General features: G+C 40.8%; 2 protein-coding genes and 1 long non-coding RNA gene across 4 annotated transcripts in view; 2 read left to right on the top strand and 1 right to left on the bottom strand.

Annotated features, from left to right (window-relative positions):
• Positions 1-36: 36 nt before the first annotated feature.
• tmem41aa (transmembrane protein 41aa) lies at positions 37-4,121 on the top strand. The gene is made up of 5 exons (XM_034110437.2): positions 37-289; positions 839-989; positions 1,571-1,732; positions 2,080-2,218; positions 2,910-4,121. Exons 1-5 carry the CDS (start codon positions 129-131, stop codon positions 3,128-3,130), a joined length of 834 nt encoding a protein of 277 aa, XP_033966328.1. The 5' UTR covers positions 37-128; the 3' UTR covers positions 3,131-4,121.
• Positions 4,122-7,272: 3,151 nt separating this feature from the next.
• igf2bp2a (insulin-like growth factor 2 mRNA binding protein 2a) overlaps positions 7,273-19,149 on the bottom strand; it is a 46,384-nt gene continuing 34,507 nt past the window's right edge. Inside the window, exons 8-16 of one of the 2 annotated variants that reach the window (XM_034110436.2) lie at positions 18,580-18,702; positions 16,801-16,936; positions 12,500-12,631; positions 11,932-12,000; positions 10,378-10,494; positions 9,916-9,999; positions 9,632-9,763; positions 9,317-9,430; positions 7,273-8,802 (exon numbers count right to left, since the gene is read on the bottom strand). In XM_034110436.2, coding sequence (XP_033966327.1) covers positions 8,704-8,802; positions 9,317-9,430; positions 9,632-9,763; positions 9,916-9,999; positions 10,378-10,494; positions 11,932-12,000; positions 12,500-12,631; positions 16,801-16,936; positions 18,580-18,702 — 1,006 coding nt within the window. In that variant the 3' untranslated portion in view covers positions 7,273-8,703. Of the gene's footprint in view, positions 8,803-9,316; positions 9,431-9,631; positions 9,764-9,915; positions 10,000-10,377; positions 10,495-11,931; positions 12,001-12,499; positions 12,638-16,800; positions 16,937-18,579; positions 18,703-19,149 lie in introns of both variants that reach the window. The other variant, XM_034110435.2, reaches the window with a different exon arrangement.
• LOC117466924 (uncharacterized) lies at positions 8,836-9,700 on the top strand. Its single transcript, XR_004554314.2, has 3 exons — positions 8,836-8,937; positions 9,293-9,407; positions 9,610-9,700. It is a non-coding gene; the product is annotated as an uncharacterized lncRNA (long non-coding RNA).

Here is a 19,149-nt window from a genome sequence, read left to right as displayed (position 1 = left end):
TAGCTGCCTTTACCTCAAAGTAGAAGAAGAAGAAGAAGAAGCGGCAGTTGTTGGCCATTTCTTCTCTCCACTCTGACTGTCAACACGGAGGAGAAGCAGCCGTCTCCAGGCTGACAGTGTGGAGGAATATGCGCTCTCTTGTGGGACTGCTCGCGGTGGTGGCTGCAGCCAGTGTGTACCTGTACTCTCTTTCCCTGTACCTTCCTGCTGCGCCGCGGAGACCTCCAGCCGCCCACAGACACCACGAGGAGTCCGGGGAGCCCGCTGACAGCTCCGGGGAGCCCAGCAGGTGACGCTTATGTTATCCAGAGATTATAAAGTTCACGAGGTTAAGTTTTTATCTACAAAATGTGCATTTGACTGTAACGTTGATATCACTACTGCTTACATAAGCATGCTCTTATCTCACACACAATCTCATCATGGAAATACTCACTCTATACTATATGTAATATGTAAGATATGACATTAAGTAAAGTTTTAAAATCCATTAATTATTAATATTAGCGTCATTACACAGTTGTAAAACAGTTTATAACCACTTATATACCCAATACAACTAATGGCTGTAACCCTAACTTTAGGCCAATGTGTTAACTTCAGTCCTCTGACTTAGCAGCCAAAACCAATACAGTGTTACCAGTAATTCAGGTTGAAATTGATCAAACAAGCACATATCTGCATTTATAAACTTGTTACCATCAGGTATATGTCAATATTGAATTGTTGTTGAGTTGTTGATTACCATAATATCCTATTATCTGTCCATGATTCTGAACACTGTCTGTTCCTGGAAGAAGTGCATGATGGGACTAACTTGAGTATGGATGTCATGCAGGTTGAAGTTCCCCTCAGACTTGGAGGAGCTGAGGGAACTGGCTGAGCTCCTGCATTTTTACAAGACGGAGCACACCGGATATGTCCTGCTGCTCTTCTGTAGTGCATATCTTTACAAGCAGTCCTTTGCCATTCCTGGATCTTCATTTCTGGTAGGGTAAAATGCAGGTGTTCAAACTCAGGTGTTCTTTGTACTGACGCTGGATAACAAGGCAAACCATGGATGTTGATATTTGTGTCGGATGTCTTTTAAAATGTTTACAACAATTAAGCAAGTCATTGATCTTCGTGGGTGTGAGGTAGTCACGGTATTTGTTGACATGTTTTACAGAAACAATTATTGATTTGAATGCCAATTAGAAAAGAACATGTATGGCAGGTGTGACACAAATTAAGTATGCTATAAGGAAAAAGGAAAAAGCTACGACTCTTCTCCAAACACACACTGCAGAGGATAACAATATCCAGCAAGCTCAAACAATAAAAGGATGTCAGACTCTCTTTGTGTGTAGACATTATAAGACTTTTGTGGCCGTTTTTCTTCCCCAGTATCATTGATTTAATTCCCCAAACGGAGCTTGCAGCACAGAACCACTGTTAGATTAAAGAGTACTTCTCTCCTTTGGCAGGAAGAGATATGCAGTAGATTGTCTTGATGTGTATGTCTGTGACGATCATTAAACACTTTTATGATGTGTAATAACTCTGGCCCTCTCCACTTGTCATTATGCAGAATATTTTAGCAGGAGCTATATTTGGACCCTATCAAGGACTGCTGCTTGCCTGTGTGCTCACCACTGTGGGCTCCACCATGTGCTACCTCCTGTCCCAGACCTTTGGAAAGCGCTACATCGCTAACCTCTTCCCTGATAAGGTCTCCATGCTACAGAGGAAGGTACATCTGTGACACCATGTAAACAACTTATTCAAGGCAACAAATATTGATTCAACTCTACTGTATATTCTGATGATAAATGAGTTGTTATGGTAGGCTTTCATTGAGAATATGAAGTTATATATTCCTGCCCCGAATGCTCTGCTCACACATGTTATCATTACATGTATATACATGTGCAAAGTTATAATGGGGGTGATTACAGGTTTTGTTTTGTATTTTTATTCCCCAAAATGTGACAAGAAGATATCAAATTGACATTGAAAATATCTCAAAAAGCAACAAGCACACTACTACTCTCCCTATATATCCTAACATCTCTTTTAAAATCTTATCTTTTCTACCAGGTTGAGGAAAACAAGGACTGTTTGTTATTCTTTCTACTCTTCCTAAGATTCTTTCCAATGACTCCAAACTGGTTTCTGAACATGTCGGCCCCTGTTGCCAACATCCCCATCACCTACTTTATCTGCTCAGTCTTCATTGGTAAGAACACAAGGATACCTTACATGAAAAGAAAAGGACTTCACATTCACCTAAACTCACACTTTGGCTACTTTAATTGTTGTTTGTGTTAGGTGCGTGCTAATTAATACGACTAATCGTCCCTCTGTCAAATCATCAGTTTCAACATGTGATTGTGACATTTGCTAAAGGGAAAGTTTACACCCAAACAAAAACAAATATTTGTCCTCATACCTGCAGTGCTATTTATTAATCCAGATTGTTTAGGTGTGAGTTATTGGCTGTAAAAATGTCCTCTTTCTCTCGAATACACGGCTTGTGGTGCTCAAAGCCCAAAAAACGAAAGACCTAAAGAACTCCCATTAACGTCTCTCCCCGGAAATCATGACCCAGTCACTCAAGATAATTCACAGTTATTGTTGTTGTTGTGAACAGTTTCATACAGAAAGTACTTTATTTTTTAAAGAACTGCATGCTTTTGTTCCACGAGTAGATACAAACTTCCTTCTGCATAGTGATATGGTCGGTGGGTGTAGTTTGAAAGAAGGAATATAGTTCCTACATAAAACTGCTCACAACAAAGTCTTGACTCGATTTACATCACATTATTATTTGCCTTCAAATTTTAAGTATTGAACATTTCTCCCAACCCTCCACATTCATTTGATGTCTAACTACAGTTTTGTTTTTTACCTGCCATCTGTGTCTGCAGGCCTCCTACCGTACAACTTCATCTGTGTGCAGACGGGCGTCATGCTGTCTGAGGTGGCGTCTCTGGACGACTTGTTCTCATGGGGGAGGCTGCTGCAGCTGCTGGCCATCGCCTGCATGGCGCTGCTGCCCGGCGCCCTCATCCGCCGCTTCAGTCAGAACCGCCTCAAACTGGACGTCCCATCACAGAACGGGCTCAACACGGAAAAGAAGGTCCAGTGATTTGTTCTGGGAGTTGTTTTCCCTGGCTCGAAGATGAAATGTATTTAAAGTGATGACTCTTCAGAAACAAACTGCAGACGCAAGTGTAAAGTTTTTTTTATCTTTTCTGGAGCCACCTAGAGATGCAGAGCTGTAAAAAAATAAGACTGGCACATTGGGATTTGTAGCCAGGTATTTTTGTTTAACCAAATGTTTGTTATTCTACAGTATGCCACAACATCATTGGGCACAGTAAATGTATAAAGATATATGAATGTACAGTAATCATAAGGATAAAGGGAAGGGTTTAAAGGGGACTTGGCTTCAATGTAAACAGCCAGTGTTTCAAGTGCCTGTCGTGCAGTGCTGGACTCTGATTTCTACCTCCACAAGTTTGGGAAAACTAATGTAACAGCCTGCTCATGTTGGTTGTAGCTTAATGGCTCAGATGATTATTTGGGTTTGTGTGAATACCTATATTTGTAACTGAAATATGTTTGCAGCATATACTTGAAATTGTATTTTTCTTTTTTGACAATCACATCTTAAGTATAAATTGTAATACAGGGTGTTCAGCAATTTTTACTATTTTTGAACTTTGTTGGAACTCAAAGTTTTTCAAATTGTGTAATTTGGCCTCAGTCTTTGAGGTAACAAAAAAATGAAATGACATGACTGAGTAAATGTCATGATACCCAATCATTACCTGAAAGTAAAGGTGCAGTTAATCCAGGATGTGTTAAATCAATCATTTATATTGCGTCTCTGGCTGCCTCTTCACTGTCCGTATGTCTTTTGTACAGGGCTATTCACACTGCAGTGTTATCTTAAAACTCTTTCTTTGTGTGGGTTAAGATTTAAAATGTAATGTCAGCTTTCTGTCTCTTCAAAGATGTTAATTATTTTTTAATTGAATGTACAGTTATGGTGTGCTGGATCCCAAACGACATGACACCTATTATTTCAGAGGTAAAAACACTTTGGAATAATAAAACAGTAAATGTGAAAAACAGCATTTTCTTTTTTCAAATATTATTTATTGCTCAGATCCAGGTTGCTCAACAATACAGTTCACTCACAACTCAAAACAACAGCTTGGCTGTTACCAGAAAGGCATGAATCCACGGGATGGATTAAAAATTGATCATATATGTCTGTCTAGCGCACAGTCACCGATTACCTTGAGGTGTCTGGGACCTTTTGGCCCGTGGGAAATGTAGGACTTGAGGGTTGAGACCTACTGAGGGGACAAAAGGAATCTCCCAAATGGTGAAAAGCAGTTAAGAAATGGATCCATGGAAAACCACTACTGAAAGTCTAGTGCTATATAAAGTGTACTACATACTGGATCGCCTACAACAGTCTCATGCAATGCTTTGTGTTTTCCCATTTAACAACAAGACAAAAACACTGCTGTGGTTCTGCATACATCAAACCAGACTTTACTAAATCCTTCCTCAGCTAACTATCTTTTTTTGGATGGTTGTTGAATGCCCTATTTTTTTGTTCAGACGCAGAACAAGATTTGATTAGCTTTTTCTTTTTTATCAGACCTGGTTACTCTGTCATCCCTCTTTTTATGCATGTCACAGATTCATTTATTTTTCCATCATGATTCCCAAATCTGTTAAACATTCTAGTTAGGATATTTCAACCACAATTTAACAACTAGTATAATTGGTAGTGATCTAACAGGAAAGCAAAGAATCCCAATTACTGCTCTGGACTATATCATTAAATCAGTGTAAATGACGAGAAAAAACCAGATCAACAGGAAAAATAAAAGCCTAAACTATCCAACCACCATGTGATATGACTAACAACGCAGTACACCCTCAGTGATGTGTGTAATTGTGGTTTTCTGGTACTGAATATTAATGTCTAGCAACACCCCACAAAACCTCGAAACACCAATCCTTGGAAGTACAAATTAAAATGAAAAGGAAACTATTACATTTTGACAAGATTCCTCCACAGACAGTGGCCGGCCTACAACAACCAAGACGCTGTGCTGAACCCGACACAGTGAAACCGAACCAGCTGGATGGAAACCTGCACTGACTGTGTAAAGAGCCAAAACACAAGCGAGACAGAGCTCTGAAGAGTCCTCTGCAACACAAGAGACAAGCTTTCAATACTGCTCTTAAAAAGCTAGTCCTGCCAAGTTAAACCATGAGTGACAAACTGCAATTTCCAGCGCTACAGCTAAGAGCCATTCTCTCCATGACATGCCCTACTACAGTGAAGCAGACCACCACAGGAGTCACGTGTTTCGAGTTAAAGCACCGTACTGCATTGGTGTGGTTAAGGTCAGGGGGTCATTTGAATCAGGTCTGGTGAGTGATCATCATCAGTATGAGGTACTGTACCGGCTGTGGGGAGGCTTGCTGTTGTTACAGCAAGCCTCAGGCATTGTGTGAGTTCGATAGACCTTTTATTTTTTAGTTCAGCAATGGTAATCTGTGTTTACTGGGACAATGATCCAGCTCATCTGATGACAAAAGCATGCCCTCGAAAAAAAAAAAAAAATCAGCTCTCAACGGTTAAAAGAACTCCAAAGACAAACACTAACTTTCACTATATCATTCCTTTATTTAATTATTTTTCGCCCTACATCGGTTTTAGTAACTAAAGTCAGCCTTGGATTCTGAGAGGTAATTCTGAAATGTACAGCACATCAAAACAAAAAAAATCATCTATAGATTGATGAGAAAACCGTTTAGAGGTCAGTTTTGAGGCAAACTGTGACGCTCTAAAACTTCTCCCACCATCTCTCATATCGTAGGTGTAGACTGATAAGTGTTATAGAAACAGAAAACGATGCATTAATGTGTGACTCTATTGTACATGTTTACAGGTATCTTGTCGTACACAGTGACATTTTAACGAGTAGAGTTGTTCTACATTCTACACAGAAGACTAGGGTTTTTACACCAAGTTCAAAGAGTCCCGTCAGTGTATTTTTGCAGCTTTGTGTTTTATCAAATAGAGCTGGTACGGTTGAATTGGGTTGTTTAAAAAAATCTTTTTTTTTTTATCCACAAGTGAATAAACTTCATTGTTGTTTTTTTTAAAGTCTAAAAAAAACCTGGAGGTACAGTTGGGAAAAGCAGGAGGTACAGATGGTTAGTTTCTGTTTTGTTTTCAACTGACTTTTCTTTCCTTTCTTTGATTTCTGTGAAATCAGTACACAACATCCACATTCAGAACCACTTCGGGCAGGTATGTACCCCCTTAGATCCTGCTCTTCATTCCTTTCTACAGAAAATGTACTTTGTAATCCTTTTGACGTGTATCATTAAGAGGTTGTATGGCGTCCAGGTAAAGACAGTCCAACAGAGTTGACTACGGTTGACAAAGTTTCACTAGTTGACTGGACCTGAAGAGTTTAGAGATTACTGTAGATCTTTTGTCTTTTTTTCATTAAAAAACAAACGCTAAAAATTAAAAACGCTCAAAATGATCAGTTAACAAGGCATACAAAATGTGGAAAAAGGGGAAATGAAAGATTGGACTGAGGTACCCTGAAGCCTGAGGTAGATCACAATACTGACATGCGCACTGTTCACATCCTGACCAAAGTTATCGATGGTTCACTTAACTGTTCTCCTATTTTTCAGGTTTTTTGTTTATATTATTATTCATAGTCTAGTTTTCAAGAAAATAAACACTTCCCTTCAAAATAATATGGCAGTGTCCCACTGAGGAAGAAAAGAAAAGGACTTTGTTTTTCTTTTTGTTTCTTATCAATAGCTCTCATCACAAAATAGGAAAAAAATAGATTCATAAATATTACTCTCTCTTTTTATATATATATACACACACATGCGCACTCGCACACAAACGCACACACACGGAGGAAGCTGTGCGTATTGGCAATAACCTTGCGTCTGGAAGATGAAGCTGATGGGTGATGTCTAAAAGTTGACAAAATAAGGCAACAAGCTTCCATGGTCTCCACAGTAAAGGGACACCAGGAGGACCTGCGTGTCCAGTGCACTCGCAGAGCGGTCGGCTGGCTCGCCAAAATAAAACAAAAAGTTAAAAGAAAGAGCGAGGGTGAGAATGACAATCTGTGTGTCTGTGCCTGTGGCCCCGCCTGCTGGACACGGCAGGGGTAATTCTTCTAAAAGGCTGCATATCGTACATTCACAGCTGTCATGCCATTTTAGAAAGCTCCCTGACAAGAGAGGGTTAAAGCCAAACACGGCTGCGGTCACGTTTGCGGTTGTGTGTGTACCACAGGTCATACAGTGCCTCCCAAACCACCCTCTAACCCAACACCTTTTCCTCACTGCCACTTCACGCACCAAAAGTGAGCACCCTCCCTCAAAACAACGTCTAATTTCTTATGTTTGTGTCGGACATCATGACGTCCCAAATAAGGCCGAGCGTGTGGCGCTGCACATTCAAAACGACTGGTCACCTGTAAGCAAATTAACTTTGACCAAATCGTTTTTTTAAGATTTGCTCTGATCGTCCTTTATTAGACAATGTTTAGATTTCTTTTTTAAATATCAGGACAACAAGCATGAATGCTGTTATAGTTACTGTACAGCATGGAAGAATTACATCAGTTTAAAAATTCTTCTGATGCGTTTAACCTCTGTTGAGTGAAAGTGGCAGTTCAATGAGGGCTATGGGGGAAGAAACTGTTCCTTGACAACAAATATGTTTTTAACCTATTAAAAAAACACGCCAGATGAGAGAGAGTGATGAGAAATTAAAGCAGAAATAAGCAGAAAATAAAGAAATAAAAGAAAAAAGAGTCGAAGCATCAGATATGATTGGTGAGAGACACTTAAAAAAGGGACGTTATCTTTTGCGTTGGCACACACACAGGCTTGTTAAAAAGACCCATTCGCCATATTTTCTTACAAGTATTTTTCTTTTGATTTCAGTGGCCTATACTGTGAACACACAAGGGGAATTGCCTTATGAGGCTGTCAGAGCACAATCAATCTCTGGAACAAGCACAAATATTAGAAACTAAACCAAGTTGTTCTGTCATTTTGATAGGAAAATAACAGTGCGTACTCTCAGTGTGTATCAATATACTTTTCTACTCTGTGTTAATACTGCTAAGGATATTTCATCTTTCAATCTGAATATCTCTAACTCATGTGAGAGTCCATTGTCCCTCGCGCTCGTTCTAACCTAAAATATTTATCACAATGCCTTGTATACGCTTGTGTTAATACATTTGCTTTATCAGTTTGTTAGGCCTATGTTAGTCCAACTAAAGAGATAACGTTATTCAGGGCGACATACTATTTCCTGTTTGGAACTGTGACGACAACAGTTCCAAAATTCTCTGCCATGTCCACGTTCTTTATAGATTTTTTTGGTCTTTTTTTTTGTTCTATTATATCAGTATGGTTTTTTCCCACTCTATCTGCTCTCACAGGGCTGGCAGTGCACACAATGCCCTCAGCCTTTGGCTCTTACTTGTTTCCCCCCTAGTGAAGTTCTTTGGTTTTGATCCTGGTGCTGCTGGTCTGCCCTGCATGTCCCCCTTGGCCGTGGCCTTTGTCTGGGTGGGTCTCTGTCCGTTTGGGAGGGCTACATTCATTGGCTGGCACCCGCCCCGCTGGTCACTTGACGTGGTGCGGTGACACGGCGGTGCCCTGCTGGTGCTTCTGTTCCTGCTGTTTGACCTGCTGAATGATCTCCCGGATCTTCCTCTGTGCAGTCTGTGCGGAGAGACATCACATACAGGACGGGGTGTTAACTGATATGTAACAACACGTACCAGACTGACCTTGGAGATAGGCTTTTAATGAACAGATAACTGTCATGTTCCTATGAACTGCACAGCATCATTGGGGGTAAGTTGACTGTGTGGGTTTGTTTTTTCCTGCAGTTATCAGTATGTAAATTGTATTAATATATGCTTAAATTGTTAAAGATAATAAGAACTAATAAACTAAAGTAGCAAAGAAAATGACTTCTAGCTGAATTTGAACCCTCATCCATTTACTACGATTCTGACAATGCACCATTCAAAAAATGCTTACAATTTACAACTGTGTATTGTACATGTTAAAGAAGATAATCTGCATTATTGCATAAACATTTCAGAAGACTCAATACAAAAAACTGATGTACCAAGTTAAGCCACCATATTTGACATCAGATCTCTAATCAGCCCAAATAACAAACACATCCTGTGTTCATTTACAGGATCTTAAACTTTGTTATGCGTACCTGGCTGGCAAAGAAATGACCGCTGATTTTCACAAAGACTTCATCGTTCTCGTCTGGGGTTTGGTCCCGCGGCACGATGACCTCAGCACTTGTAAGGTTCTGCAGCTCATTTACCTGGAAAAAAACCTCAAGAGATTTAATATCTTGCTTTAATTCTCACTTAAAGCCTCACTGACTTACTCAGTAAACTGAAAAATACTGTTTGGTTAAACCAAGCAAACCAGGTGCTATGTATGGCTAATGTAGCTGAAGTTAATGCAATTGTTTTTTCTCCATCCTTGTCTATAATTCAGGTCACTTCAAGCAACAACTCACCGTCTTTCCGCCTTTACCGATGACCCTGCCAGCTGCGGTTGAGGGAACCTTGATGTGCGTCTCCAGTTTGACCTCCTCCTTTGCTGAGAAGAAGTTCTCCTCTTTCAGCTTCCCAAATATCCGACCTTGGGCCTGGAATACAGAGGAGGGAATGAGACAAGGAGAGACTGGGAAATGGGGACACACAGTGATCCACTGCTGTTTACTGTAATACACAACAAAATGAATTAAGCATATCAAGTAGCAATTTTGCATACCCATACAGCATGTCATTGTGTGGTTACCTTAAACTGAGCCTCTGCATTTCCAGTAATAGTAACCATCCTCTCACCATCCATCCTACTATCTGGATTCTCAGCTGGAGCAATCTGGAACACACAACACACACACACAGGTTATGGAGAGAAATAGAAAAGGTGTCTATTCAGTGCATGTAACCACTGAATCATCATTCAAGAAGTCTGCGTATTCCAACAAATAAATGAGACTATGGTATGAGAATTCATTGAGCATCTGTTCCACTTCTTCAGGCGGCTCGGAGAGGATTTTTTAAAAGCGTAACTCCTTTTTTGACCATTAATAACTAACAACCTGCCAGTGCGGACAAGCAAATGGTTAACTTCACCTTACTGCCCGATGTGAGCCTTCAAACAATGCGATGCATGCTGATCAGAGGTGGTTAGACAACCTTTTTTTTACCACCCTTTAAATTGAAGTCAGCGCTCTATTGAGGCTGAAAAACCCACCTTGATAGAAGCTCCAGCAAAGTGGGCGAGTTGTTTGATGTGCTGGCCCTTCTTGCCGATCAAGGCCCCGACTGCCTGAGTTGGAATAAAGAGGTAGACAACCTCCTGTTCTGGAGTCTGTGGGGAAAAATAAGTCACACATAAAGATATATTTCACTCCACTATTACTCAACTTTACTGCTGAATGGGAGAGACATTCAAAAGCTACCAAACAGTCAAACCTGTTAAATTAACTTGTCAGATACTCGAAGAGATGCCTAAAAAAGAAGACACCTCATGCAAGTAAAGGTAAATTGAGCTCTCTTCAAGTCTTTTCTCATTGGGTAAACATCCCACCCTAGTTTGGTCTGAAAGGAATATTTCCTATTAGGGCCGATGGGTGCTCTTTGTTTCAGTTTTCTTAAAGGTCCCGTGTCATGCTTTTCCGGTTGTTACCCGTCCCCTTGTGTGTTATGTAGCTTTTTATGCATGTAAACGGTCTGCAGAGTCACAAACCCTCAAAGTACACCCTGTAGCGAGTAAAACTCTAACACGGAAAAGACCTGTCTATGCTGCCCCAGAACGCCTCGTTGGAGATTTTTCTTTTTCCATTTTTTTCTTCCAAATGGTCCAATCCGTGGAGCTCCTCCCACACACACACTCTCTCAGTGGCGAAACTGTGATGCGCTGGGGGGGGGGTGCTAGTGGAGCCTCCCCCCCCCCCCCTTCCCGCGTCCATTCGCGATGTCTCGCAGACCCCACACAGCAAGCAGGAAATTAACCCAGCTCACACTGTCCATTCCTCGCAGCAGCGCCAACACGGCACCCAGACCCCACGCAGCATTCTCATCTGTTTGTCATTACTAGTGTCATTTTCTGGTTGCTAACGCCATTGTAACACATAAACACTGATGTTCCGCTCTAACGGTGGGGATTTCATCAGAACATAGTGGGCGAGCTGACCAATCAGAGCACAGTGGGCTCACAGGGAGGGGAGGAGGCAGGAGCTCCAACAAGCCATTTAGGACAGAGAGTGAATACACATACTATACAGAGATGCTGAATGAGAAACCAATGTGAGTTTGGAAAATTGCACAATATACATCTATTCTAGTAGACCTCAATAATGAAATTATGATCAGTAGAAATGGCCATGACATGGGACCTTTAAGCATGGCAACACTCATATACTCGAGGTTTATGAAATTATTTTCTTATGAGCCACAGGACAATTCTGCCCTTCCAAACATATTTGTGGTGTACGGTGGCTGGGAGCTGGTACGCAAAAATGCCAGACTGTCTGTTCATCATAGACGTTGACCGAGAGGTTGTCATGGTTTCTTATTTAAGTATTTCCGTCCATTTGGTGTTGCTTCTTTTTCTTTTTCTTTATACTGTGGCAGCATGTATACCATAAGTAACTTCCTGAGGCTTTTCAAATATTTATTGTGCTCTCAACTTGCTCTCAAATCTTATAAATATTGTTTTAGCATCATAAAATAATAAGAAATTAGTTCTTAGGTCTCAAATCCACAGGGCATAATTGACTAAAGTGCAAAATATAAGAGAACATACTGAGTGCTGGTGGGTGATGGCACTTGCTGGAGGACCCCCGTACAGGCCACTGAGATGTGAAGAGTGACTCTGAAAGAGACAAGCAGACCAATCAGATGGCAAAAAAAACACAAATTCACAGACACATGCACACACTCAACTCAAGCTTCTATTAGGGGGAATTTCAGGGGCATAAACTGCCAGTGAATCACTAACTTTCTGGACTATGAAGCACGCAAATACATTCTCGCACAATGTATCACACTACTGTGGCTCGACCTCGTCAGCCAATGAGTGGAGACTTTGTTTTACAGACATCCTGACTCATCTGTGCGGAAGATGGGGGAATTCTGGTTGTTTCAAACTGTATACAATATATTGCAAGAATACCTGAGTCAACACTGGGGAAAACTGGTTAACCATGTGTTGGAAAAAATAGCTTTATCAAGTCAAAACTAATCCCTGCAGGAGCTGAGCATTGCTTCACTGGGCGGGTAAAACAACAGCACAAAAAATCATTACAAAACAATCATTTTAGATTCTTTTTTTCACCGCCTTTTATGGTTTTGTGAAATAAGAGCATACTCACTAAGAATGGGTTGTATCCTGCTGGAGCCATGTGGGGCACTGCACAGCGGGGTCCGGCAGCAGGGGGTAGCATCGGCAGGCCAGAGGAGAAGATGCCCAGAGCGTTCAGGTTCAAGCCTGGGATCAGGTTGGCCTGTTGCTGGGCAGAACAAGAGAGGAAGATTTTTGCTTAAAGAAAAAAACTACAAAAAATATATACATTAGGCTTTAAATGGGTCTCATCCTTTCATCTTGTATTTTATTTTTAAACCAATTTTCACTGATGTGTTTAAAACATTTTTCTTTAAAAGGAGCAGATCAGATCAAACAGGTTTTAACTTGGACTTGTATGTCTCCAGGCAGTAGGGTCATACTGATACATTTTACAGTAACTCAAGAAGATCCGTCTCCAGTAAGAAAACCTTAAAAAGAAAACTACCTCACATACGAGTACTGAATGTGCATCAAAGTGATCTTAGGAAGGCAGATATAGCAACAGATGAACGTAAACGACAAACGAGGCGATCGACATGGTAAGTCAACATTTGGTCCTCAATGTACACGGCCCGGATTCCTATGACGAAAATAATAGAATGTCGCCAGTTGTCATGACTCGAGTTATACTGCAACACCGTCACTACTGTCTTGTCAACAAAACGATTAACTACCCTCACTATCACCACAATGAAACACGTCCAGAAGAATGTCATGCAACGCTGCCTGCCTGCCTTCCTTTAATTCTCTCTGAACTGCCTGGTCTTTTTAATGTTTAATGTCAACCATTTGTGCAGATAGCATGAAGTAGAAAAGATCGGCGATCGCCGATGCTAGCGTTAGCATTTCTCCCCCGGGCTTAAATTGTGTATTATAGAATGATCACACCGGTGACAGTACTCTTCAAAGGGTTCACGAAATATGACTACTACTCTTACTGTTTAAAATTGTGGGTTACTTAATGTTACTTCATATTAAGGCTAATAAAAATGACACGGCTGTAATGCTAACTAACGTGCTAGCTACTAGCTAGGTAGCTAACTTGATCCAGCCACTCCTGGGCCCTTTCTCATTTCTCGAACTCCCCTCCTCGACTCCTATCCTCGATACTTAGTCCCGCCCACAGGAGATGCGAGCGGAGGAGCCGAGGAGGGGAACCGAGGAGAGAGGAGGGGAAGCAGCAGGCGGTTAGAGAAATGAGAACTCCTCTCCTCTGAGCGGTCATTTTAAAGAGACCATTAATGATGACAGAAGGCACAGCAGCCTCTGTCTGATGGACAGATGTGTTCATGATGACTTATATATTTACTTTGATTCATTCACAGTGCGGTATAATGAGACAATAACAGGCTACAGATGCAGACACGCACACACACATATATATGTGTATATATTTATATAAATAAATACAATTTCAGAATCAAACAGAGCACTCTCATAACTCGTAACACTATCAGAGACTGGATATATCCCCCCCCCCCCTCTCCCCTTTGGTCGCTACAATGAGGAAAATAAATTACGGGCCAAAAGTTGTATTTACAAGTATTAAAAGTAAGCAGAGGACACCAAACCAACAGACCTGTCTGTCCGCTGCATCTACGCACACACTGTACCACACATACCTACACACTGTACCACACACACACACACACACACACACACACACACACACACACACACACACACACACACACACACACACACACACACACACACACACACACACACACACACACACACACACACACACACACACACACACACACACACACACACACACACACACACGCACATACAGCTCCTAAAACAGGCTACAGCCGTTGTGTATTTTATTGTGAAGCACTGAATGGTTTTAGAAAAATATCGACTCTTTGTTTGTAGATATCTACTAAACTAAAGCAAATACAGAGAGTTGGCCTGTTATACTGAGCGATATATATTATACACACTGCTCTGCTTTCTGCAAGGACCTCACAGCTGTTCTCACTGTAAACATCGCGTCGCGATGAAAGCAGTTTCTAAAATAATATCCAGGGGATGCATGCAGAGCTGTCATTGGCTGAGATAAGTCCGGCCGTGCGTCACGACTCTTTGAAACATCTCTGTTCCCGGAAATGCATCCGCGAAGGAGCCGTGGAGGACCATGGAGGACCCATCAGTGTATCCTCGGTTAGAGCTCCTCCAGAGAGCCTCCTCGATGCTCGATGCTCGGTCCTCGACGTGCATTTAGAGAAATGGGATGTCCTTCAACATGGCGCGCTAAAATTCATTTCCGGGTCACTACCGGAGGACAGAGGAGTCGAGGAGTCGAGGAGGGGGATTTGATGAAATGAGAAAGGGCCCTGGTCCTTTCATCAGACGGGAAGCGAAAGAACGAGCGAGACCCATTGCTGGTATGATAACAACCTGGTACTAAGCACACAGGCATCTTGTTAAAGTTATCTTATCTTAGCTATCTCTTAGTGGAGGAAAACAATGGTGACATCACTTACGCGACTCTGGGATTTGTAGTCTTTCTTGTTGCATATTTTTCATAGTCTTATATTTCAACAGTTTTACGACAAACTGTGACTTTTTTGACAAGGAAATAATTTTTTAAGATTGACAAACATCATATGTGTAATTCATGGCACAATTCAAACGGGATCGAAAGATAAGTTTTCTCTCTCAATACATTATTTTTCCGAAATAAGGTCCCATGGACCGGAAGTAGATGGGTGTGACTTCGCCACTCTAATAGATAAACATGAGACATGTTTTGCAAATAATTGTTATACATTAAGTTGTGCATACCATGAACGGAACAAATAACAATTACATTAAATAAAGAGAAAAAGGAGGATGAATGCCAATTATTTCTTTAAAATAAGTAAAAAGTAAGTTTAATTGATAAATAAACATCAATAATTTCCCAAATGTTTTTTGATTACCAAAAGGGTCCTCCAAAGGTCAATCTGACACAGGAATGAACCTGACTGTTGTTTAGGATGTGTTATATATCCATAACAATTAGCAATAATCCAGCAATCTTTAAACTCAAATATAAGTATGTTGGTTATTTTTGATTGTTGACTCTGATACTAGTTTAATATATTTGGGTTTGAATTGTTGGTTGAAAAAAACAAGCCCTCTGAAACAGTCAACGTGTGCGCTTCTAAACAGTACAGGCATATTTTTTACAATTGTATCAGCTTTGAGCAAATAAATGTTAGAATATAGTGGCATTACATCACATTACAAGTGTTACTTTTATCTGTGTACGTTGTTTCTGCCCAGTAAACAATATGCATCATTTTAAGAATACATTTATGGATAGAGAAAATGTTCCTACTTCTCAAGCTGAATAAACACTTTAGAGACCAACAGGATAAACGGGGATGTTTGCTGTTTTGATGGCACGACAAAAAATGCAGCCCTCAGGGTTTCATGTCCGTGCAGAGGCACACGGCCTTCTTTCACTTCCTTTTTCCCAGAAAGCTTCATGTAATATCCACAGTGTCACGCTAGATGGCCCTCACCGCTAACTGTAGAGTCGGCACTCAGCTGCCAGCACTGCTCTCACCAGCCTGTACTATTTAATCGCATGCGATGAGGTACTTCTTGATGATTATTTCTTCACCAATATTTAGGTGATACAAATTAACAACATGGGCAGCTCATGTGAAAGCAGCTAAGATACTGCTGCTCATCATAGAGAGTATCATCATCACACACTTTATCATTAATCATCTCTGTATTATAGGGAGTGTGCAGCCTGTGATATCATCTTCACTATCTCTCTTCCTCTGAGGTCAACCTCTGTCGCTGGCTCTGCCCCATTGATGTCATCCAGGCAGTGTGAAAGAGGAGCTGGGTGAGAGCAGCCTACAGATATCAGATGGATGCTGGGAAATGCAGTGTGTTACAGCGGCGGGAACACAGACACACACAGCGGGGAAGTGAGCGTGAGTCAGAGGCTCTGTGGAACAGGCACACTCACACACATGTTTGTTAACATGCTGTGCTCAAACACTCACTGATGAGCTATTCAGCAACTGTTTACTGTTATCCATCTACCAAGCACGCAACAAAGGGTATTACTAATGCTGGTGGTAACATGCACTGAATGGAAAGCGATATCATCCTACAGTATATCATCACTCCCTCTTCACTGTTCACCTGTCAGTCTGTGTGAGTCAACCTGAGATCATAACCACACACACACACACACACACACACACACACACACACACACACACACACACACACACACACACACACACACACACACACGCACGCACCCTGATCGTAGAAGAGGTCTGCAGATGGTAACCTTAAGGCTCGGCTTACGTTCATAGCAGCAATGTCGTTCTCGGAGGCTTCTATCAGTTTCTTCAGGATCTCCACCTGCGCTTTACAACAATCATCCAAGGTGCCCTTCACCGTGACGATCCTCTCTAGGTTGTGAATGGTTAAGTCGTGTAACCTGCAGGGGAGATCACACACACATAAATTAGTATATGCAAATATCAGAAAGTGAATATGACTGAGTTAAAGTAGTAGTAGGAGTCATATTTGAACTACCGGTAAACACCCAAAGAAATACAAACTAACTAGCATTTTATCAGGGGTTATCCACAGGTTGCCAAAATAAGTTTGTATTCAAGTCTATGACAAAATAATCTTCACACTTGAGTCCATTAGTTTATAACATTTCAACATTTCACAATTCAATGGCTGGAGGACTTTCTCAACCGTTTAAGTCTGGACGAAGCTGCCTCCTTTTATATTTTGATAGGGTAGAATAAATAACAGGTTTTGGGTAACAATAAGGTAATTCCTTGACATAAACCATCTCGGCTGCTCTCCTTTATAAAAAAGAAACCCCACATAAAACAAAAAAAGTGAGACAAATAAAGAGAAAACATTTAGAAGAGGGGGAAAAAGAAAAGAAAATAGTAATAATGAAAGTATATTTGTGTTACTGAGTAAATCATGTACTGGTACTAGACCATGGGGCAGCATGCATAAAATAAAATTGACATTGTAACCCCCCCTTTCCCTTATGTTATTGTTTTTGTTGTGTTTTTTAGGTGTGAGAGCACTGTCTTTGTATAGTATAGCTGCCTTTCTTGTTATTTATGTCTTTGAAAATACACAATAAAATCGAAATGATAAAAAATAAAGACCTTTATAAAAATGATCTTAATGATATTGTGTTCTCAATCGTCTTCTTCAAGTCTTCGTTGACACAGCATGATGTCAGATTATGCTCCGAAAAACACTGGGTCCTGCACTTCCCATAATGCAACTCAAAAGGGTTTCAATGTGGCCAATTCACATCATCATCATCATCATCATCATCATCATCATCATCATCATCATCACCACCATCATTGCATTTAGAATGATATGACCTTCCCTGTCATAATAAATAATTTGAACACAATTTATACATCAGAAACTTGCAATTTTCTTTTCCAAAGTGAGAGAAACCAGATGACGTCCTGATGAGTTAACTCATCTCTATGTTTACAATCGCTGCAGTGTTAATGTTAAAACTAGTTTGTCCTTGCTTAATATTATTGCAGGAAAAAAAACGTTGTACAAGCAGCAATAGTGCCAAAACACTGCAGCCAAAACATTACTCAATGATGAACCACAGAAGGTTTTGGATTTAAACTCTTTAGCCCTAACAACTGCATCGATTGATGAATGAATCATATGAGCGATCGTGGACATTTAGATATTCTATCACAAGATGTACCGTTTTAAACAAGGTCTCTCTTCTTCTCTCTTCATCTCTCTCCTCATCTCATGCAGCATGGCCTGCTCAATGGGGGGTAATCACCACCTTTAAGATCATGTTCTGGAGTAAAGGAGCTATAAGCAACTCCCTAACAACTCAGATAAGTAAAACCACATGAAGAGCGGCTAATGGGAACGGTTGTAGAAAGGTATGGCTCTAGTCTAAGAAGTAAAATCCCAGCAGGTTTTGCGTTTTGGTTAAATTAATAATAGTCCAAAGTGCTCACAAGTAGTTAAATATCCAGTGTGTGATTTCCTGAAGGTGCTAGATTGACGTGGGCGCCAGTGACAGAGGAGGGTGCAACAGGAGAGGTGGCTTACGAGGAGATGGTTATCTTGGTCCCTGTGTCCTCCTCGATCTTCTTCAGGTTTCGACCCTCCTTCCCAATCAGCCGCCCTACGAGGCTGTTGTGGGCGAGGATCTTCAGAGGGATGTCCTCCGTCCTACACACACAAACACAAACACTCAGGTTAGAGAGAGATAAGAGAAGATACGTTTCCCTGAGTGTCACAAATGTGGTGTGAGGATGTGTGAACATACATGTAAGACAATATATTCAATGATGTGTGTAATATCGCTATATAAAAAAATAGCCAGATTTGTACAGGGAAGAAGATCAGTTCTAAACTCATTTTCTTGAAGAGATTTGGTCCACATGAACTCAGACGTTTCCTGCTGCAAGAACTGTTTAGCATAGTTACAGTAAACAAAGACATCAGCAACAACAACAGCTCAGAAAATGCTCCTGGTAATAGAAGGGGAAGAGTAAATCAGAGTATAAACAAACAAGATCTAACGTGCTGGAGTCCCTCAGTGTAAAAAACGTAAAATAGCAGATTTTCTACCGGAGTTTCACATTAGTTGACCAGTTTTATTTGCTTTATATTAGT

This window comes from Pseudochaenichthys georgianus, chromosome 21 (genome assembly GCF_902827115.2).
Source record: "Pseudochaenichthys georgianus chromosome 21, fPseGeo1.2, whole genome shotgun sequence".
Classification (NCBI taxonomy): Eukaryota; Metazoa; Chordata; class Actinopteri; order Perciformes; family Channichthyidae; genus Pseudochaenichthys; species Pseudochaenichthys georgianus.
The sequence above is the reverse complement of the archived record's forward strand: the minus strand, read 5'-3'. Positions and strand labels throughout refer to the sequence as shown.

Bases quoted from the DNA above. Each gene is read 5' to 3' on its own strand.
- tmem41aa (XM_034110437.2), top strand. From the start codon at position 129: ATGCGCTCTCTTGTGGGACTGCTCGCGGTGGTGGCTGCAGCCAGTGTG. The intron at 290-838 runs GTGACGCTTATG...GATGTCATGCAG, and splicing joins AGCTCCGGGGAGCCCAGCAG to GTTGAAGTTCCCCTCAGACT. The intron at 1,733-2,079 runs GTACATCTGTGA...CTTTTCTACCAG, and splicing joins TCTCCATGCTACAGAGGAAG to GTTGAGGAAAACAAGGACTG.